Here is a 21,236-nt window from a genome sequence, read left to right as displayed (position 1 = left end):
TATTTTTATGGTTTTAAATGTGTCGTTTTGAATATATATATATATATATATATATGAATTTGAATGATGTCGAATGCTAATATTGTATTATTTTGAAATGGTTAATTTGTGGTTAATTACTTTTAGAGATTTTGGAAGTTTGTATAAAGATGCTATTTGTTGGTTAATTACGCATATATGTTTAGTTTTAGGGATTTAAAGTGATTTGAATGAGGGATGTGATTGGATGTTGTTATTGAAGTGATTTATTTGATGGTTAGTTTGAGGGATTCAAATTAAATTAATTTACATGAAATTTTTAGTTATGTAGTATAATTTAGTGTAACACAGTGTTAAATTTAAACAAGGGATTTTTCAAATATATATTTACACAGATCCTCAATGAGAAATATATATAAAAAAAAATGCAGTTATTAATTGTCATCTGACAAACTAAATAACATTTTGGAAAAAATTAAAAAAAAAAATTGTAGAAGAAAAAAAAAGAGAGAGAAAGAAAAAGAAAAAGAAAAATTACAGACAAAAAAAAGATGGAAAAGGAAAAGGAAAAGAAATGTAAATATTTAAAGAATTGCTGAGAAAAAAAATCAGCATACAAGAAAATGAAAAAGGAGGAGAAACTAAAATATTTTTTAAAAAATGGTCAAAATCTTTAAACGGTAAATATTTTATATTATATTTATGAAAATTAAACTTTAAAACAATTATTTATTTACTTAAAAAATCTATAAAGAAAAAAACACTATAAATTGACACAATGCTTGCAGAGCTAAAATTAAGTTTTGTCTTGCATATCTATTTATTTCTCACCTAATCATCAAACTATCCTATAATTTTCATATCTTACAAAAATAAAATCAACTTTTAAAAATATATATTTTTCTTAATATTTAAAACTAAAATTTTGAATTCTCAATAGACTTCCGTCACGGTAATATAATTTTAAATTTTTATTATATATTGTAAATATTTTGTAAAATTTACTATTTTTAAAAAATTTCTTTAATAACATAGAGATTTAATTTAAATAGGTTAATTGAAATTACATCCTAGATGAAAACTTTTTAGAAAGTATAGATGGTATAAACAATTATATTACAAAAAAGAACATAAAGATAATGAAAAAGAATCTTATAAGAAGATTGAAACAAATATTTGGGGAAAAAATTGAATAAATAGAGAATAGATGAAAATAATTAAGAACTACATAAATATGGTAATAAATAATTTAAAGATTGATTAATTAAAAAATATATATATAATATATTTTAAAATTGTTAAATCAAATGAAAATAAATATGGGATCATTGATTCAAAATTCAAAATAGGGGAAAGATATGGGTATGTTTTGAATTCATATGTTAAAGTCTCATAACTCATTTAGATTGTACTTCTAGACTTGTAGAGTTGTAGTGAGAATTTATGATAATACAATTTCATAGTCATAGTACTCCAAAAAGTGACCATACCAAGGGCAACTTAGGGATTAAAAAATATGTGTTATGTGCATGGCAAATTCTTAGTTGGTCTTGGGCTTGGGCCTAAGAAAAGAATTGAGGAGTAGGGGATTCTTATTGGGCCGAGGTTTATTATGGGAGGGTCCAAAAGTGTGTTTAGGAGGCGGCGAACGCACGAAAAGAAGGAAGGTGATGGTGTGTTTGTTCTGGTCCGCGAGCGAGGGAGCGAGCGAGCGAGAGAGAGAGAGGGCAGTGAGAAGAAGAGAAGGAAAAGGGGGAAAAGTCCCGGCTGGCCTGGAGTTGAATCCAACACACAGAGAGAGATACGCAAAATTAGTGCTCAAGCAATAACACCCATTCATCTCTAGCGATTTGCGGGCTTTCTCTTCCTCCTCCTCTTCCTCCTCCTTCATATATTTTATCTTTCTCTCAATTCAACAATTTCTACCACTAATTATTAGGGTTCCCATTGGATTCCCAGCCATGTCGAAGAAGAAACTCACTGGTAATACTATGACCCTCAAGGACTTCCATGGCGGCTCTATCCCTACTGATCTTCCTCTCCCCTCTGCTCCTGGCCTGTATGTCTCTCCCTTCTTCTTTCCTTTTTTTTTTTTTTTCTTCTTACTTTAATCATCTCTTTTTTATTTTCTCATATACACTCTATTTATCGGGACTAGATCCCAGTTATTGATTTGCAACTAGATCTGCTACTGTAATTTGGCTGATTTTATTGTTGTTTTTTTTTTTAAATCTTTTTTTAAGAACGGTTAGACCTTCGGATCGGACTAGTTTCGATCGTCCTACATCGTGGGGGAACCCAATGAACAGGTCGGACCATCGGTCTAGGCCTCATTCATCACCGGCAACCAGGCATTTTGATGACAAAACGCCATTTCTTGCTTCTGCTGCACACATTGGTCGGAATTTCGATGAGGATGAAAGGAAGCCTTTAGGTGGTGTAACTCCTCCGCGGCGAACTATTAGCGACGAGAGCATTAGGGTTCTGCCTAGTCGTAACTCTGAGTTGAAGCCTGAATATGAATCAAGTGGGAGGAGGTTTGCTCCGATGTCGCAGTTTCCAACTCCTGGTGCGGTGCATTCGTACGCAGGGAGGGTTGGTGACGCCCTACAATCAGGGGTTGCTTCTCAGAATTCAGGTGGCGGTAGTGGGATGGCTTTTTCTGGGGCTCATCCAAATGCTTGGCAAGCAAGGAAGGAGGTGGCTTCGGGGCTTAGTGAAAATTCACATTCTACTTGGGATGGACCGAGTGCTGTCTCAAAGCTTGCTCATGCTAGTGCTCTTGAAAAGGTGTCTTCAGGGAGGTGGCAGTCAAAACAGTCTCTTCATTATCAAACTGATGTTGTTGTTGCCGCATCTACCGAACTAGATGTTAAAGCTCAGCCAAAGGGTTATGGTAATTCCTTTGACAGGGTGGATGGATTGTATAGTAGGGAACATCGTGATGCTTCATTAGCTAGGCATGCAGAAAGAGAAATTAGCGTAGATGATGGAACTGAGGGACATAGACAAGATTTATCAGAGCATGACAGGCTCGTAGTCCCTAAGTATCATCCTGTAAAAGAGAGATCTTCTAAAGTGGATGCTGCTGTAGTCCAACACTCTGATCCTAATCAAATGTCTGGTGGACGTGGATCTGATTTGCATCCTCCTGTGAGTTCATTAGTATCAGAACGCCCAAAGTTGAAATTACTTCCAAGAACAAAGCCATTGGCTGGTTCAGAACCAAATACAGTTGATCATACCCAGGTATGAACAATTCATTTGTGATTGTGTACACCTTCCTTTAGATTTTACAATTAATTACTGATCCTTGTTATACTGTTGAATATTTGAATGCCAGATAATTCCCGATGCTGTTTCTCCTGACAATGTGAATGAAATGTATGGAAATTCAAATTATGTGAAACCTAGTTCAGCTGGTTCTGAGAGTGGGAAGGATGGAATTGAGCGTCCAAAATTGAATCTGAAGCCTCGGTCTCAACTCATTGAACAATCGGAAGGAAATGCTGGGAGAGACAGGTTTGTAACTTGAACTGCAATTTTTGACAATAATCCCTTATTTTCTTTTCTGTTTCTGCTTTCCTATTCATTTTGAAGATGTATATTAATGATATAATAGGAACTTATTTGTTTAGTTGCATTTGCTCAAGTTTTGTAGTCTTTTGTAGCCAACAAAAGGGAGCACCCTAGAGGAAGGGCGTCCAATTTAACAAAATGAGAACTAATGATTAATTACAAAAGGAACTCACTGACTTCTAAAGAGAATTTAAAATTTATAACTGACCAAACATCAAAATAGCCCCTCTATAACCTTTTAAAGATTCTATTATTTCTCTCCCCTGAAATACTCTCAACAAAGCACATACCCTAACTTTTCATAAGATGGAGGAGGAACTCCTCAATCATATCACTAAGTGCTCCGTGAGGGGCTAACTAAAGGCTAATCATTCCAATTAAGTACTTTGTTTGTTTATTCGTGGTTTCCATAATAAGTTCATTCATTGTTGGTTTGTTTCAAGAGCACTTCCTCCATTCCCATTCAATTTTTCTTCATTTATATGAGCATTTCTCAATTGCATTGATGTATGAATACCACATCTTGTCTGGAAAATGTAAATTTGCCTAATGGCATGATAGTTTATTATGCCTATTGATTCAAGTGAAAATATGCAAATTTTCTCATGTAGACCTTCTGGTCATTTTCTGTTTTGTTATTGTGAAATCTTAACTCCATTTGGATCTTACATAATGCTACCTTCTTGGTATAAGATAAAAGGATTGATTTTTCTAGATTTGTTCCAACTGTGTCCTTGAGTTTTATAGAAGGTTAATTTTTCAAATTATGTTTGTCACTTGGTTTAAATATCAGTGATCTAGTCTGGCCAACAATGCATAATTGGGGCTATCAAGTTGGAGAATACAGGCAATAAAAATGATCTTAGCCTTAAGCAAAAAAGAAGACAAATTCTTGAACGCCTCACACGCTTATGTAATGTTGAGGTACTACAGTAGAAAATTTGCAAAATTCAATCAAGTTGATTGTAATTGTTAGTCAGCATGTTGGTTAGTCATATTCTGAAACATGAAAGTACCAGTCTAGGCAACAAACACATGTTGGGGCTATGAAGTTGGAGAATTGTAGAAGAATAACACCGACTAAAAGGAAAGAGTATACTTTAGTGTCAACCGTGACAAAGTATTTGGTGCTATCAAGTTGGAAAATATTGGCTCGACTAAAAGAAAAGAGTGTACTTGAGAAAAATGTTTGGAATTTGATGAAGAAGTTGGGTCTTAACTCTTAGTCTTAGGCTACTTTTTCCATTTTGGATCGCTATTTTTCATTGTGTTCTTTATGAATCCCAGCCTCATGACTTCTCATTGAGAACAGACTTAATCCATGAGCCAAACATTGTGTTTTTCTGTGGAACTTCTTGTAATATTGAGATGTGAACAGGCTGTAAATTTTGTTTTTGTTTGCTTAGCCAATGGGTTTACTTCTGTAAGTTAACATTTGAATCTTGAATTTGTAAGTTGTAACCATCAAATCCACAAAAATGAGCTCGTGTAATAACAGAATTCGGTTGATCAGAACACTTGTGTTTCCATATTTCTGTATTTTCCTGGAGTGGGAGTCTATTTCTGACGTGTAAATTTGAAATTTTTTGCTTATTATTACCATTGGGGGATTTTTTTTTCTGTATTTGCCTGGAGTGGAATAGTCTATTTCTGACGTGTAAATTTGATTTTTTTTTTTTGCTTATGACTACCATTGGGGAATTTTTAATGCTACTTACCTTGCTGATAGGAGGTAAATGTTTGTGCCTTGTGCAGGATTGCTTTGTTTGGTGGTGCTCGCCCACGGGAGCAGGTGAGTTATATCTTTAGTTTTTGGGTGTCAGCTTTGTGTCATTTTGATGGCTCTGTGCGGTTATTGAATAATGAGAGTATTCCTTCTTTTGTTGTTTCTCAACTAGACTATGCAGTCAATAAATGACTTAATTAGTTAAGTGTCCTGTACTTCTTTATTGGCTTTCAAATAAATAGTTTTACCGATATACCCCTATTTTATGGCGTGTTCTTTGTGGTCTCATCTTCCCCATTAGATGATAAGATTTGTGCTTTCCTCAGGTTCTGAAGGAACGAGGGGTTGACAATACCACAGTTAACAACAATGATCTTGTCCAACATTCTGAAAGGTATTCTACGCTGTTTTTGAATATATTGCAACTCTCTCTCCTTCCCCTCTAACCCTCACTCCCCCCACCCAACAAAAGAGAACAAAAATGGTAAGGGAAAAGAAGCTTTCAGTGAAAATAACTGTTCATGCATAACGTTACTCTTTGTTGTTGGAAGGACTGACGAAAATTTTTCAAGGACGGAACGGGTTCAAGGACCTCCTGTTCCTGTGCATCAGACTGGAAAGGTGGATAATCCACCTTTTGATCGAAGGATAGGCAAGGAAGGGGAGCGGAAGGATAACAGGGCAGATCCAGAGATGCAAAGGAGGAATTTCCGTGATAATCGAAGGAAGAACAGAGAAACTGATAAACAGCAGCAGCAGGAGCGACCACCTTCACCAGAGACTTGGCGCAAGCCTGCTGAGCAGCCAAAACCTGCCTCCCCAAACACTGGCGGCATGCGTTATGGGAAAGTAGCTTCAGCACTTGAGCTGGCTCAAGCCTTCTCTAGATCAGTCTCCGATTCAAACGTGCCTGATAGGGTTCCCAGTCAAAGGAACCTGCCAGGCCGGTCTCAGATGCCTTTTTCACGGCTAATGGGGCCATCCCCTAGACCTCAAATCAATGGTTATTAAAAAATCAACCGTTCTGGGTCATGGGAAAAGGAAAAAAGAAACAAAAAAAGAAAGAAAGAAACGGGTGGGGAGGGAACAAACGCAATAAGCAAAAAGAAGTTGGAAACTTTTAGTTTGTTATTTGGCTTTGCTATATGGTGAAAATGATTGTATTGAGACAGTGATACACGAACAGCTGCTTCATTAATTTTCATGGCGAAGACTTTATGGTTTTTTCTCACTGAAGAATGTTTATTATAAAGTAGTACTGCAGAGTGATAGTTTTGTTGTTTGTCTTTGTTATTACAATAATCACAATGTTTAAGAGTTTCGTTAACTATACACTAAAAGAATGAATTATCTCCTATCAATAATTTGTGTTTGTATAAACCAACTAGGAAATGATCATTAGTCTGGCTTCCACTAAAAGGACTCAACAGTTCAAACTTTCAAAGGTGTGGGATCCATTATCCACCCAAAGAGCCTAACCACCACTATCCACGAATTGGTGGCTTATGTACCGGTAAAAGGCCGCACTGAATTTAAATTATTAGGTCAAATCCCATTTGCTAACAAAACGTCACATTGGAATTATACTACCACTTCACATCAGCTTCTTGGGTTCTGAACTTTAACTTTTAAGCTCTGTCTTTTGTCTCTATTTCTTGGTACTAGTGTTTGATAAACCCAAGGTTTCTCAGAAGAATCCTCATGGAAGTTAAGGACATGTTGTTCAATCTATCTTAATTCAGGATTTATGTTGTATGAAGCACCATAGGAAGAGAAGGGGAAAAGAAAAGTTGAACTGTACTAACTTTGTAGTGAAGTTACAACAGAAGATTCAAAGAGAATTCTTCCCCAACTTTTCCCCTTTTTCTTTCCACTTTCCTTTTCTTGCATGCCAACTCTTTAGGATTCTCATTTTTTCCAGTATCTCAAGAGTTCCTCTCTTTCCAAATTCAAATCTTCTGAAGTTGAATGAGTTCATATGGGTTTTTATGTTTCATATTGTTTTGAAGGATGGGAGTGTGTTGTGATCTTGAAGTAGATGTCAATGGTGAAGCAACTTTTTTGGTGGACAAGGTATATTAAACTTATATATATTATTGTATTGATATTCCTCTTTGTTTCTATTTCCAATAAAGTAAGAAAAGCAAAAGCATTTCTCTTAAAACTTCCTCAAAAGTTTTCCATGATTACTCCACTGTTGTACCATTCATTGGTCTATTCTAACATCAGCCTCTTGCAATTGAAATTTGCAGAGAATCATTCTTTCTTTCTCTGGTAGGCTAAGGAAGTTAATAAGAACAACCACAGATGTATCAAGGGGTTTGAAAATTGTCTTACATGGATTTCCAGGAGGTCCTGAAGGCTTTGAACAAATTGCAAGGTTTTGCTACAATGGTGGAAGAGTTGAAATCACCCCATCTAACATAATCCTTCTTCACTATGCAGCCAGGTTCTTGGAGCTGGAATGTCCTACTGACTCTGCCGAGACTCACTTGATAGCTGAAACCAAAAAATTGCTTCAAGGGCTGAACTTTTGGAGCTGGCCTGAGCTTTTATTAGCCTTGAAACAGTACCAAATTTGTGCTTCAATCAGGAAAGATTCATCTTTGGTTAAAAAACTTCTGGATTCCCTCATAAGCAGGCTTGGTTTTACTAGTTATGAAAGTACTTGTTCATCTTTTTCTACTAGCACTAGTTTTCGTTATTCTTACGACACAAGAAGCCATGATAGTTCCAGCAAGTTCACAAGAACAACTTGGTGGTTTCAAGATTTGGTGTTCTTGAATATTGACTTGATCCATAAACTAATAAAAATGATGGTTTCTCATAATTTTGACCACAAGATAATCAGCAAGTTTCTATTTTTCTATAGAAAATCAAGACCTTGTCATTCTGAACCAGCTCAACAGCGGAGAATCACTCAAGGAGTTATCAATTTGCTCTGTTTGCTTGATCACCAGAATTCTTTTTCTTGTGATGGCTTGTTTGATATATATCAAGTAGGTCTGAGCTTGAAGATAAGTAGAAAATCTAAACATAAACTAGAGGTTTTGATGGGTTCACAGTTGGATCAAGTGACAGTGAGCCATTTGCTTATTCCTGCTCCCCGTGGAAAGGATTATGTGTATGATGTGAATTTGGTTCTAAGGCTTTTAAAGTTCTTCCAGATTGAATCCAAACTATTCTTGTTCCAGCTTTGTAATTTTGGGAAAGTTACTAAATTGATAGATTCATACCTGATGGAAGTAGCTCCAGATTCACATCTAAAGGCCTCCAAGTTTAGTGCTTTAGCCATGGCAATGTCACATTCAAGAGAATCTCATGACAAACTTTATCAAGCAATTGATTTGTACTTTCAGGTAAACTAACTTAGCTTCCATTTAATTTGAATGAAAAATGTGGGATTTTTCACATGAAATCCAAAGTTAATTATTTTCAAAAGGGAACTAACACTCAAGTTTTGATTTTGATATAGGTTCATGTTGAATTATGTGAAGATGAAAAGATCAGAATCTGTTCTGCACTGAACTACAGTAAGCTATCTAACGAAACTTTGAAGCATTTGGCACAAAACCCAAAATTTCCATGTAGAAGAGCAATCAAATCTCGTATTTCCAAGCAAGATAGCCCTATAGATTTGTTCTGTCACACTATGATCAGTAAAGTTTTAAGAGAGACTCCTTTTGGTTGCACTTCTAATGGAAATGCAGGTAAAAGAAGAGATGAAAGCCATGAGTCCAAAAGCCATATCATTAGAGAAAAATCAAAGTGTGTGTTCTGATTGAGCTAGTGATTGTGATCAATTAATTTTTCAAGTTGTAACATATGAGAGATAGAAGAAATCAAATGATTCTTTTGATCTGTGTAGGTAAGAGAATTATGAGAAGAACTTATTATATGTTTGGATAGGCTTTTTAAGTTCTTGCGGTTCAAAATTACTTTTGATGTAAAATATTTGTGTTTTAGATATAATCGGTGGTTCTCTATCATTATTATTCCTCATTTTGCATCTACTTTAACTTTTGTCTCATATACATTTTTATCGAATAATATAACATAAAATATCAACCCGTCATGACCTAGTAGTAAACAGAGGTACAACTTTGATTAAAAAAGTCTGACTCAGTTCAATTTATGGTGATCGTCACTGGTCTAAGTTTTGATGTTAGATAGATCTTTTTGACATCTAAATATTGGAAATCAATCCGAAAAGCTCATATATATATATATATATAAATATATATACAAACAAAAGATAAAATAAAAATTTAGAATACAAGTACATGGGAAATAATTTAATATGGTCTAAAAGAGATGGATGTTTCCAAAGAATGTTATTTAAATTATGAATGGAAAAAAAAAAAAAAATAAAGGGGTTTCCTTGATTGACATCAATTATGAAAGCTTGTGCCTTTGCAGCACAAAACAAGGCATTATATTGCACTAAGTTGTCTTTTACTATAATTTGTGTGCAACATAACCATATAGACAATGTTATTGGCAATCCCCCCATTTTCATGCATATACTTGAGAATTGATATTAACCTTCTAAGTATAAGATTAGTTGCAATTGAAGCTTTTAGATTAGACGATAATCATTTAATCAATATGGATTACTTTTTTTATTTGATGATAGCAATATAATCCACATATTGAATTACTTTTTCTAGTTTAATAACGTGTTTGATCATCTGATCAAGAATATAATGCATTTATCACGCTTAAAATAATCAAGTTAGGATTGTTTTCAAATAATGGAAAATGAGTTAACTTATTTACAAATGTAGCGGATGAAATATTTTCAATAGTTTTGTCTTGTCTATCTATATTTTATATTTATTCCTTTCTTTCTTACCATTCTTTTCAAATATGTTTCTGTTAATATTATAGATAATTTTCGTTTGATTTTTTTTTTTTTATGTTTTGAAATGAATTAGAGGATGGAGAGTGGATAAACATAATGTTAATTGGTTTAAAATGGTTAGGTAGATTATCTCGACGTTGTGTGAAAGGAAAAACATTACTCAATAGCTCTTGAGATTAGAGGGTTAAATCTCCACTTATGTAACTAAGAAAAAAAGACTATCTACAAAATGTGAAAGTGAAAATATACTCAATTAGCATAAAATATGTTTAAGCACGAGATCAGAGGGTTAAATCTTCCCTCACATTATCCAGAAAAGAGGAAAAAGAATAATGAAAATAGTAAAATTGATAAATTATTTTAAATGAAAAAATATTTTTCAGTATGAAAAAATATCACGATAGTTGACTATCTTGATCTATTGCAGTCCATCGTAGATAGATTATGATATTTTGATTCATTTTAATATATTTAAACACATTATTTTTTACCTAATTGTACACAGCAACAACCCTCACACATGTAAATGATTGTATGTGTAGTAAAAAGGTAGTTTGAAAAGTGGATGAAAATAAAGTGGGAAATGAAAATGAAATATGAGTGTGGTTTTGATTTTGGAATATGGAAGTTTGTCGTTTCTTATTTTGTTTGAAAGTTTGAATATATTATGATAAGAATATTGAGGGAAGAAGAAGTTTTTCTTTTTCAATACTTAAAGAAGTGGAAGACAAACATCCTCGAATTCACCAATTTCCATCGCTTTATTTTTTAGACATTTATGCAAAAACATTTTTGGTGAATGTGAAAATACATAAACAATTTGTTCCAACTTCCAATACTTTGAAAGCTGTGTGCATTTATGAATTATTAGTCTCTTAATAATATGCCAAAATCTTCATTGTTATTCTAATTATTTGCTATTACAAAATATGGATGAATTAAATTTTAATTAATTCTCCATTTTGGTTTCAAATTAAATTGGTTTATATATATATATATATGACAACATATCAATTTGATTTATTTATTCATTTTTCAAAGATTAAGCATGAGGAATTGAACTGTATTATTAAAGAGATAAGTAATTAACACTTTCAAGAATATTGAGCTATGGTTGAATATTTACCAAAGCTTAATTGAATGTTGTGTGGTTTACATGTTGATTATGTAGTAAATTAGATTTAAAGAAATAATTGATTTGCGACGTTAAAGAAAGAATTGCATTGGAACATTATAGCTAACTAAGAAAAAGACTCTCATAGGATCACGACAGCTCATAGATGTTATTTTCTCTTCAAAAAGTAAAAAGAAAAAAACTACAATTATAAATAAAACGTTATCGAAAGGAATAATTTTGAAATGCTACGCGGAAATAAGGAATTACAAATGGGTTGAAACAATTGTCACATCTAAAAGACTATTTAATTTACTCGGTTGATGGACCAACAATGGGAGCAAGTCATCACTATAGATTGAAGAATTTTGTTTTCCAGTAATAACGGGTTCACATTTGCACGTTAAGACCTTCACTTCCACTATAAGTGAGGTCAATATCAACAACTTTCACTCCCTCACATGGATTACTTTTACTGCAAACAAGTTTGACTGTTGATCTTGATTTTTTATGGAACCTAAAGAACAAAGATAACATAATAAAAATGCATAACTCCACTCTTAAGAAGTAATGTCTTTTGAGTTAATTAATAAGATCAAAACTAAGGAGGCCTAATTTTAGTACATACCTTTCGGTTGCATTGGTTCCATGGACAATATTCTTGGTCTATAAGGACAAGATTGCTGACATTAACCATTTCTATATCTTCAAAATGCATGTCAATAGCTGGAAATGTGTCGACAGAATCTGACCATCTTTTGATCCTAATATCGTTTGTAGTACTGGTCAACTTGCATTTTTTTCACCGTCGTCACTCATACCACTTCTTTTTCCTTGCTATATTTTTCCAAACTTCCTATGTTAATTCCATGACCTGGTTCGCAAGTAACATCGCTAGTAACTGCTTGTTTGTTGGTATTTTTCACAAATATACAATCATCTTCGATAGTGATATTGTATTGAGAATGTTAATCTATGCTGAACTATATGAATTCCATATGTGTTGAGATTATTCTCCAATGCAATAATTGTCACGTGGTCAATGGTAAGATTCTTGCAACCCAAAAAATTAATATGATAATTCTTGCTATCTAATGACGTTATGTCCTTTACCATTGAATTTGTGATGAATTGAATTTCGAAGTCTGATCATTTTAAACAAACAAACCAAAACATCCTTGAATTAAAACATGTTTGATGAATAAAAAAATATGTCAGAATTAAATTATACGTAAGATATTAAACAAAAACATAAATATTTTCTTGTAAACATTAACTTAAATTTTACATATACGTTAGTTTAAAAGTTTAATTTTGTCAACCAGCCATATAAGTAAATTTTGTTTATTCTAATAATATATCCACAGGGCAAAATATAATTTGCAAAGTTTCACTTCCATTGCATACGAACTACTTGGTTCTTCAAAATAAACTTTGATCTCTTGAAAAGCTATTCTAACAAAACGGAGAAAAAACTTAAAGTTTTGTATTAGAATTCAAACTTTTCTTAGAACTAATTAAAAACCATAATTATTAATAAATTTATAGTTTGAATAATAATTCAACTTGTACTTAAGTGGATCATTTAACATTCATATAACTCTTCTTTTGCTACAAAGAATAACAATTAAAAAAAATTAAAATGCCTAAATATGAATCTTAACAAACCAAATGTAGATATCTTGACATCGCAATGCATATGATACGGAGAATGACAAACCAAACAAATAACATGGCGAGAAGGTGAGTTAGCACCATTGCTAATAGAAGAAAAAAAATGTAGATATATATGCTTAAAAATGTAGATATATAATGTATATACTATGATGTATATATGTAAGACAATATATTGTACCAATTGTCCTTGTTCATGCATCATCAAATATGTCATTGTTCACGACGTATCTTACCTTGTTTTTCCTTCAAAAGATCTTACCAATCCTTTTGAACTTTTTTTTTTATAAAAACTTCCCTTAAATATATCCCTTACTTATAATGTAGGTTTGGAAAAGAATGTCATAATCCCACGGAAAATCTCCCTTACATACATCTATTTGCATTAATACATCAATTTATATTCAAAAGAAAAACTGAATAATAAGGAAGGTTGCTATAATCATTGAGATAAATAACAAAATGGCCACAACATTGAAACTGTGTCATTTTATTCACACCATGGAACCCTTTCATTTACTTAAAGAGAAGTAAAGAAATACATTTTGAAGTTCTTCCGATCAAGAAGGAAAAGAAGGGCTACAACAAGTTTCACATATAGAACCCACCATAATCTCTCTCAGTTGACACATTAACTTTAAATCCGAAAGTAGGAAGAACCAAGAATAGATGAATGATTTTTACCCAGGTTCCGGCCCCGTAGGCACTCCAGATCCATAACTTGAGAGTGATCCACGAAAAGATTCACCTAAATACAGGGCATAAAAGAATTAATGTGGTATTATTAGTCATTGAGTAAAGGATTGGAAATGCAGCCATAGAAAGATAATCTGTTCTTACCTTTGGGCCATAATGATTGATAAACCACTCTGATGTTTGGGGATTCGATGCTTCAAACATCGTTTTCTCTAGACCAAGGCGCCCAATGATCTTGGCAATAATATCTGCTCTAAGAAACTCAGCGTGTTTACTGACATCATCTGCATCAATCATTATCATGTCTGCCCCAGCTTCTAGGCATCTCTCAGCTCTTCTGATCAAAAGATCAACATCTTCTACAAGTTCTGCAGGTTACATGGCAAAAGCCTCAAGGTTTGTGAATAATAACCATAGAGACCGTTTATTGTCAATGAACGTTAAACTAGTTGAAAAGGCTTTGTGGTTTAGAGATCTTATCGAAACCAACAAAGAGACAATTTGCATGATGCAAGTAAACTACATTGCACATATGAGCACTACGTCTGACCCTGTTTTTCGATTTCAATACCCAAAAACAATGCCCTTGGTTCTACATTCTTCAAATTCACTATCAATTTAATAGACTTGATTTCAAGAATCAAGCATGCAAAAAAATACAATTAGAGCATTAATTGTGAACCCATCAGTTCCATCTCTAATATATTGTAGTTATGCTGTAGGATCGAAGGCCAGCTTGATTAAAAACATGATAAAGGATCGGAATTTTTATATCCAATTATTCAGTATCAAATTTACCAAATAGAACTAGAACCGCAGATCGCATAAAAGGGCAAGCGTGGAAGGGCAACATGACCGATCAGGTGTTTCATGCCATCAAATGATTGAAACTTTTTTGAAGCAAAATTATGATGATTGAACTTATGAATATAAAAAAATTGTTGCATTCATTTCTTTTAATATATGTGTTCTGCACTAGAATGATCATCTTACACATGACAAAGCAAATCCTAGGCCCCTTTCTTGGGAAAGAACAAAATTGCAAAAGGGCAACCTTACCAGAAGAACGTGGTTTTGGAACAATATAAGCACCAAATGCTCGATTGCCACTGATGGGAATGTCAGACTTGTTGAACTTCACTGCAAACTGAGGCTTCGCCCTAAGGCCACCGTTCTTAATCAAGCGCACATATCTCAGAAGAGTTTCTTCAGGAACATCAAGTGATCCCACGTTGAGTTCAATAGTGTCGAACCCCAAGAGCTTACATTCCTAGAAACACCATACTCCAAATTATCACTCCAGCTTCTGTTACAGAATAAAATAGAACAAGATTGATTATTGGCATTCCTCTTCTTCTCACCTCCACATACTCTTTGAAACCCGATGGACCTTTACGAAGTAAATGCTCTGCCCAGTCACCCGTACTAACATAGACATCATGTCGATGAGCCATTTCCGTCACCTCTTTCATAAAATCCCTCGGCAATAGGCTGTGAGAACCCCCGGAGAACTTTAACCCATCGACAAACTGACCCAGGGACTCGAAAATTTCCTTCACAACACCAATTTGGTGAATGATTTTAGAAACAAAAAGAAGCGATGAATAAGCCGAAATCAGCTAACACGGAAACAGAAAGAAATTGAGAAATCGATCGACATTCTTTCCTCGATCAAACCCACCAAAGAACATACGAACCTGAATAACATCTTGGGTGGAGAGAGTGTAATGAGGGCCTCTCATCTCTGTAACTCCACATCGCCGAGGCTTCTCCGGTCGATCTTCATCCTCGTCAAAGCTTTTCCACAAATAAGCTGACATTTATGTCGAAGGCGGTGATCAACGGAAGGTGAATCGGAAACAGAGTGCTTCTCTCTTCTCCTTTGGGTATGATGATAAAAAAATGGAATGGACATATTTACAAATAATTCCTCCACTTTTTCCGTCTGTTTCTTTAAGAAACTTTGAGCTCTTTCTAGAATTATTATTATTATTATTATACAAATTGGGACAAAGAAAAGGTTAGGCCCAAGGCCAATCTTTAGGCCCATAAGAAGCTAGTCCAAGCCCACTGTCCATCTTAAAAATTGAGAAATTGGAACGGCAATAATAATCAAATAACTAATAATATACCAACCTTTTAAAAAAATTGCAAATATAGCAAAACTATCACCGATAGATTTGTATCGCTCATAGACTTCATATGGTATATCAGTAATAGACCAATATTTACAACATGGTCTATCAGTTATATCATTGATAGAATTTGACAGATTTTGCTATATTTGCAAATTTTTTAAAATTGTGTTATATAATTAATTAATTTGAATTTAATTGCTAAATTTGCAACTATCGTAGGTGTTTGGTTGGAGTTGTCAATGGTGAGAAAAATAAATAAACACCAATAATGCAATAATAAACGTTTTCAGTTGTTGGTATACTCAAACGGTGAGTGATTTTTTTTTTCATTTCCCAATTCAACTACACGTTCGTGGTTAATCATCCTTCATTTCACTCGAGAGAGATGGAAAGAATTGGAAAGTGAAGATTGAAAAGACTAAAAGCTTTGGAGGGTATAAGTCTCCCAAACATTTAAAAATTGAAGTTCCAAATTTGGTTTTGGTTTTCTTAGAGATTTAAAAACTTGAACTTATAATATTTTTGTAAGATAATAATACTATTTGAAGCTCTTAAAGTTTGAAACCTAGTAAACAACTATCTAAAGCATAAGTTAGGGATTCCATAAAACATTTCACGTAATAATTCATCATAAAACATAAGACACTCTTATCTTTTTAGAATCAAACACGATTTTACATAAATTAAAAGCATTTCAAATATTAGGTGACTTTTAAATCTAACAACTCCACCTTGTTCAAGCTGGAGCATGAGTACATTAGTGCATGTCAATTATACCAAGTTAAAGCTAGCTCTTAAGTTTGAGTTTCAAGTTTAATCCTTAACTTAGGTTCTTAATTGTCACTTTCATATATGATAAATGTTTTACATTTTAGAATGCGTTATTTGATTTATAAATTTTAAGTTTAATAGAGTCTAACTTTCGATTATGAATCTATAAATATGATGAAGTTCAAAAAATATATTGATATGGACTTAAATTTATGTCTAATGATTTTTATTTTCTTATTGTATTCGTGAATTTTAAAAAACTTAAAGTTTATAGGTTATGATTTCAATTTTAAAAATTTAAGAACTAATTGGAAACAAGTTTCGAAATTTAAGGACTAAATCTTTCATTTTTTTTATTCCAAGTATACTCAACTTGATTTTTAATGTGTTTTAGACAACTTTCTTTATCAAAATGTATCTTTTTTTAAACTGAGTTTAGTTCAATAATAATTAGGTTATAGTGTAGAGAGGGTCGTTTTGAAGGATTCTTTGTTTTTTTTAAAAAAAATGTATTGTAATACAAATTGGGGTGAGGAGATTTGAATATGAGATCTCTTGTATACAAATACATACAAATGCCAGTTGAATTGAATTCATGTTGACTTATGAAGGAATTATTCATGTGTATATGTACTTGATAGAATATCAAATTTGCTATCTTACGTAAATATTTTCAATAGTTTTATTATTTACAATAATTTTATATTTCTTTGTGTATATATAGAAAAAGGAAGGAAATCAGAACAAAATTTTGTAGAAATATTGCTTTGGTGCTTTTTACTTAATAAAAAAGGTTTCGACTAGCCATCATTTCTCTTCAAACAATCGTAGTACAATTATTGATAGCATGCTCTATATAATCACAACATGCATAAAATGAAACTTATCTAAGGAATTTTTTAAGGGTAAGGAAAAAATATGCTATCAAAGAGATGTTCAAATGGGTTGAAACATTTGTCACATCTACAAAACTTCAATCGGTTGATGGACCATCAATTGGTGCAGGTTCACCACAGATCGGAGGATTTTGTTTTCCTGTAATGACAGGTTTCACATTTGCGCATTGAGATTTAATTGGACCTTCACTTCCACTATAAGTGAGGTCAATATCAGCAACTTCCACTTCCTCACATGGATTACTTTGACTACAAACAATTTTGACTGCTACTGCAGTTGCAGAAGTGCCTCTGATATTCTTGAAGCTTACTTTGCTGATCTTAATTTTTGATGGAACCTGAACATCAAATAAAACATAATAAAAATACATAACTCGAACAATATTATTGTTTCAGCAACTCTTAAAAAGCAATGTCTTTTGAGTTAATTAATAAGTTCAAAACTAAGGAGGCCTAATTTTAGTACATACCTTTCGGTTGCATTGGTTCCATGGACAATATTCTTGGTCTATGATGATAGGATTGCTGACATTAACCATTTCTATATCTTCAAAATGCATGTCTGTCGCTGGAAATGTACCGACAGAGTCTGGCCATGTTTTGATTCTAACACCATTTGTAGTACTAGTCAACTTGCATTTTTTCACCGTCACTCCTACCACTTCTTTTTCCTTGCTATATTTTCCCAAACTTCCTATGCTAATTCCATGTCCCGGTCCGCAAGTAACATCGCTAATAACTATTTGTTTGTTGGTATCTCCCACAGATATACAATCATCTCCGGTTGCGATATTGGTATTGAGAATGTTAATCTGTTCTGAACTACTCACGTGAATTCCATCAGTGTTGGGACTATTCTCCGGTGCAGTAATTGTCACGTGGTCAATGGTAAGATTCTTGCAACCCAAAAGATTAATATGATAATTCTTGCTATCCAATGATGTTATGTCTTTTACTATTGAATTTGTGATGAAATTGAGCTTCAAAGTCTGATCATTTTTAACAAAGAAAAAACAAAAACCCTTGAGTTAAAACTTGTTTGATGACTAAGAAAGCATGTAGCGGTTAAATTATATGTAAGATATTATGCTAAAAGCATAAAATGCTTTAATTACCATGGGAAGTTTGGTGCATATTTTCTTTAAATGACAATCATTCTTTTCCCAACCTGCTTTTCCTTGACCGTCCAAAACACCAGTACCTGACACCGTTAGTTGATCGATATATTCCAAAAGAAGTAAACCATCTCCTTTTGGGTCAGGCGAAGCTTGTAGTGTTCCTTCAATTTGTAGTTCAATAGGACTTTTACAAGGACCTTTAAGGTTGGATTGACTTAGTCCATAACTTCCTTTTGGAATCAAAACTTTACTTGGAGTGGTGGATGCACACGCGTCCTTCCATGCAACCAGCAAAGGCTGCAAATAAAATATCATTTTGTTTGATAATTAAAATGTTTTAATTTGATAAATTAAATGGCTTATTAAACAAATGTACTCTCACTCCAGTAATATCTCCATTAGGTTTGGCACCAAATGATGTCACATCGAACACACCACCACCAGCAGCAGATTGACCTTTGGCATTAGACACCAACAACAAAAACAGTGGCAATAACGTCACAAAGTTTGATCTCAATCCCATTTTAATCCCCCTCTCCCTTCTTCGATTGTTTTTTCTCTTTTTTTTTTTTTTCTCTTTTTTCTTTTTCAAATTTCTAACTTAGAAGTGATTGACAGTAATATTTTAGATTTGGATACATCCAACTCTCTTTTTATATAGAAGGAGAAAATTATTGGAACTGATTTTTTTTTTAAAATAATATTAATTAACTAAATTTGTTAAAAATGAATGAATGGTTGAAGTTAAATGCATGTGTACTACGATCAGCTTTTTGTGGCTTAAACATGAGAAGACTCATTCTCTTGCACTCACTTGATCCAAATTAATTCCTTAAATTTCTTTCTCACAATAACATCAATAGTCGTTCCCCTCACAACGTGGAACAAAGTAAACAAGGGAAGATTTTAATCACATAAGAAAGAAAAGAGGAAGAAAATTGATTTTGAGAAGATAATAATAAAAATAACAAAGGCTGAAAATATTATGCATGATATGGGCATTTTAAGGTGAAAAAAAAAAACTATTTATTGTAAATAGTAAAATGTCATTTGGCTTGCCAAGTATTAAAATAAATTTACACATATTTTTAAATATAGTAAAAGAAAATTTTGAATTCTATAGAAATTGATAACTTTCCATCCCGATTAAGATTTATTAATGTCACTCATAGAAACATATATATATATATATATGAATGTCTATAAAATTTTGTATTTTTTACCATTATCTACGATAATATGCATCATTTATAGAAAATTATTAAATTTTGAAAAGTTATATTATTCACGTCAAGTATAATTAATTTTTTCATTTATTTAAATGAAGCAATTCCATTATTTTACACGTAATAATAATAATAATTACTTTGTTATTAAAGGAAAAACTTTTGATTTCTTTCTTCCTTTCTGATTTGTTCTCAGAGCTCTGATATTAGGCTTACAACAGGCCGGCACCGATTATAAAAGAATCTGGAAGGGTTACCAACTTTCCTCCGATCCTATTCATTCCTTGACTCCCATGGAAGGCATCTGCATTCAAAGAAAGGATAAGAAAATAAGCAACTGTAGAAGGGAAAGAAGCTTTTTTGAAATGTTTGTCTCCAAAGATGATTCCTTTCATCTATGTAATAGTGCAAGCCTGGGCTTCCTTTATTCCATCTTCCCTGTCTCCAATTCACACCTTTAAGCCCTTTTCCCCCCATTACAAATCTTGAGGAAAGCTCTGAATCTGCAGCAGAATTAGAAATGGAAAGAAACTATGGCTTTCTGGTTTGCATTTTGGTATTGGTAATCGACGCTGTTGCCGGACTACTCGGCATTGAAGCTGAAAAGGCTCAGAATCGGGTATTGTTGAAGTAAAGTGAAAAGAAATAATCATGTTGGCTCCCTGTTGACGTTTGGAAAAATATGCATATTAACTGTTCCACGTATTTCCTATTTCAGGTGGTACTTGAATCTCTTAGCATTTCGTTGGGTGAATGCAGCAGAAAGCCGAGAGATGATGCTTTTAGTCGGGGGCTGGCTGCATCCATTCTTCTTGGTCTTGCTCATGTCATTGCTAAAGTGCTTGGTGGGTGCAAGTGCATTTGCATTAGGAATAAGCAAAATTCTCAAGAACCAAGTGCAAACCAGCTATTGGGATCGCTCTTCATGATTCTCTCATGGTGAGTCTCATCCTCTCCTAGCCTTTTAAGCATTGCCATATGAAGTTTTGTTGATCGTTTAAGTAACGTTGAATGATTTTTATATAAAACCCAATTTTGATAAGGTGTTTTTTTCTTTTGGAGTGAAATATTAGGATTACTTTAGCTATTGGGTTCTCGGTGTTGATGGCTGCAACGATGGACAACTCCAAGTGGAAAAACTCTTGTGAGATATCAAGTCATGGCCTATTTTTGGGTGGTGGGATTGTGTGTTTCTTTCATGGGCTCTGTACCGTGGCTTATTATGTTTCTGCAACAGCAGCCTATAGAGAAGAACAGAGGGATTCCAAACCAATTCCTGAACCACAACGTGTATAACCCAATTGATACCAGTTTCCTGTAATGACAATACAACCTCTAATTTATTAATTTTAAGAGATTTTGAGTCCACATCTTAGATCATATTAGGAATATCTACCGTTTTCCTTTTTCAGTAATTGCCAGACAACATTATCAAACCACACCGATATAGGGAAA

The 21,236-nt window shown here is 33.4% G+C and overlaps 5 protein-coding genes across 6 annotated transcripts; 3 read left to right on the top strand and 2 right to left on the bottom strand.

Moving 5' to 3' along the window:
- The first annotated feature begins 1,620 nt into the window (after positions 1 to 1,620).
- LOC101208164 lies at positions 1,621 to 6,515 on the top strand. Its single transcript, XM_004153807.3, has 6 exons — positions 1,621 to 2,038; positions 2,223 to 3,228; positions 3,323 to 3,501; positions 5,314 to 5,350; positions 5,611 to 5,678; positions 5,836 to 6,515. Exons 1-6 carry the CDS (start codon positions 1,941 to 1,943, stop codon positions 6,293 to 6,295), a joined length of 1,848 nt encoding a protein of 615 aa, XP_004153855.1. The 5' UTR covers positions 1,621 to 1,940; the 3' UTR covers positions 6,296 to 6,515.
- Positions 6,516 to 6,691: 176 nt separating this feature from the next.
- On the top strand, positions 6,692 to 9,281 carry LOC101221664 (BTB/POZ domain-containing protein At3g22104). 2 transcript variants are annotated; one of them, XM_031881676.1, is made up of 4 exons: positions 6,692 to 7,357; positions 7,537 to 7,636; positions 7,730 to 8,643; positions 8,760 to 9,281. In XM_031881676.1, the coding sequence occupies exons 1-4, from the start codon at positions 7,295 to 7,297 to the stop codon at positions 9,063 to 9,065; spliced, it is 1,383 nt and encodes a 460-aa protein (XP_031737536.1). In that variant the 5' UTR covers positions 6,692 to 7,294; the 3' UTR covers positions 9,066 to 9,281. The 2 variants fall into 2 exon arrangements, with proteins under 2 accessions (XP_031737536.1, XP_004145160.1); XM_004145112.3 differs by having other exon boundaries at positions 7,537 to 8,643.
- A 4,076-nt stretch (positions 9,282 to 13,357) lies between these two features.
- LOC101208408 (protein HEAT-STRESS-ASSOCIATED 32) lies at positions 13,358 to 15,581 on the bottom strand. Its single transcript, XM_004145041.3, has 5 exons — positions 15,330 to 15,581; positions 14,994 to 15,185; positions 14,692 to 14,902; positions 13,777 to 14,000; positions 13,358 to 13,684 (listed from the first exon to the last, which is right to left on the bottom strand). Exons 1-5 carry the CDS (start codon positions 15,450 to 15,452, stop codon positions 13,574 to 13,576), a joined length of 861 nt encoding a protein of 286 aa, XP_004145089.1. The 5' UTR covers positions 15,453 to 15,581; the 3' UTR covers positions 13,358 to 13,573.
- Positions 15,582 to 17,292: 1,711 nt separating this feature from the next.
- LOC101204752 (exopolygalacturonase) lies at positions 17,293 to 19,403 on the bottom strand. The gene is made up of 4 exons (XM_011654591.2): positions 18,938 to 19,403; positions 18,553 to 18,852; positions 17,908 to 18,426; positions 17,293 to 17,775 (listed from the first exon to the last, which is right to left on the bottom strand). Exons 1-4 carry the CDS (start codon positions 19,076 to 19,078, stop codon positions 17,515 to 17,517), a joined length of 1,221 nt encoding a protein of 406 aa, XP_011652893.2. The 5' UTR covers positions 19,079 to 19,403; the 3' UTR covers positions 17,293 to 17,514.
- A 578-nt stretch (positions 19,404 to 19,981) lies between these two features.
- Positions 19,982 to 21,149, top strand: LOC101205519. Its single transcript, XM_004145114.3, has 3 exons — positions 19,982 to 20,400; positions 20,500 to 20,720; positions 20,855 to 21,149. The coding sequence occupies exons 1-3, from the start codon at positions 20,302 to 20,304 to the stop codon at positions 21,075 to 21,077; spliced, it is 543 nt and encodes a 180-aa protein (XP_004145162.1). The 5' UTR covers positions 19,982 to 20,301; the 3' UTR covers positions 21,078 to 21,149.
- Positions 21,150 to 21,236: the final 87 nt, after the last annotated feature.

This window comes from Cucumis sativus, chromosome 1 (assembly GCF_000004075.3).
Source record: "Cucumis sativus cultivar 9930 chromosome 1, Cucumber_9930_V3, whole genome shotgun sequence".
NCBI lineage: Eukaryota > Viridiplantae > Streptophyta > Magnoliopsida > Cucurbitales > Cucurbitaceae > Cucumis > Cucumis sativus.
Note: the sequence above shows the minus strand (reverse complement) of the source record. Positions and strands in the feature narration are given on the sequence as shown.

What these genes read in the sequence shown, in the direction of transcription:
- LOC101208164 (XM_004153807.3), top strand. Translation starts at nt 1,941, where the DNA reads ATGTCGAAGAAGAAACTCACTGGTAATACTATGACCCTCAAGGACTTC. An exon ending in CTCCCCTCTGCTCCTGGCCT is followed by an intron (nt 2,039 to 2,222) that starts GTATGTCTCTCC and finishes TCTTTTTTTAAG; the next exon opens with AACGGTTAGACCTTCGGATC. An exon ending in ATACAGTTGATCATACCCAG is followed by an intron (nt 3,229 to 3,322) that starts GTATGAACAATT and finishes TTTGAATGCCAG; the next exon opens with ATAATTCCCGATGCTGTTTC.
- LOC101221664 (XM_004145112.3), top strand. Translation starts at nt 7,295, where the DNA reads ATGGGAGTGTGTTGTGATCTTGAAGTAGATGTCAATGGTGAAGCAACT. An exon ending in CAACTTTTTTGGTGGACAAG is followed by an intron (nt 7,358 to 7,536) that starts GTATATTAAACT and finishes TGAAATTTGCAG; the next exon opens with AGAATCATTCTTTCTTTCTC. An exon ending in CAATTGATTTGTACTTTCAG is followed by an intron (nt 8,644 to 8,759) that starts GTAAACTAACTT and finishes ATTTTGATATAG; the next exon opens with GTTCATGTTGAATTATGTGA.
- LOC101208408 (XM_004145041.3), bottom strand. Translation starts at nt 15,452, where the DNA reads ATGTCAGCTTATTTGTGGAAAAGCTTTGACGAGGATGAAGATCGACCG. An exon ending in CCACCCAAGATGTTATTCAG is followed by an intron (nt 15,186 to 15,329) that starts GTTCGTATGTTC and finishes GGTGTTGTGAAG; the next exon opens with GAAATTTTCGAGTCCCTGGG. An exon ending in GTTTCAAAGAGTATGTGGAG is followed by an intron (nt 14,903 to 14,993) that starts GTGAGAAGAAGA and finishes TGGTGTTTCTAG; the next exon opens with GAATGTAAGCTCTTGGGGTT.
- LOC101204752 (XM_011654591.2), bottom strand. Translation starts at nt 19,078, where the DNA reads ATGGGATTGAGATCAAACTTTGTGACGTTATTGCCACTGTTTTTGTTG. An exon ending in CTAATGGAGATATTACTGGA is followed by an intron (nt 18,853 to 18,937) that starts GTGAGAGTACAT and finishes TTTTATTTGCAG; the next exon opens with CCTTTGCTGGTTGCATGGAA. An exon ending in TATGCACCAAACTTCCCATG is followed by an intron (nt 18,427 to 18,552) that starts GTAATTAAAGCA and finishes AAAAATGATCAG; the next exon opens with ACTTTGAAGCTCAATTTCAT.
- LOC101205519 (XM_004145114.3), top strand. Translation starts at nt 20,302, where the DNA reads ATGGAAAGAAACTATGGCTTTCTGGTTTGCATTTTGGTATTGGTAATC. An exon ending in CTGAAAAGGCTCAGAATCGG is followed by an intron (nt 20,401 to 20,499) that starts GTATTGTTGAAG and finishes TTCCTATTTCAG; the next exon opens with GTGGTACTTGAATCTCTTAG. An exon ending in CTCTTCATGATTCTCTCATG is followed by an intron (nt 20,721 to 20,854) that starts GTGAGTCTCATC and finishes GTGAAATATTAG; the next exon opens with GATTACTTTAGCTATTGGGT.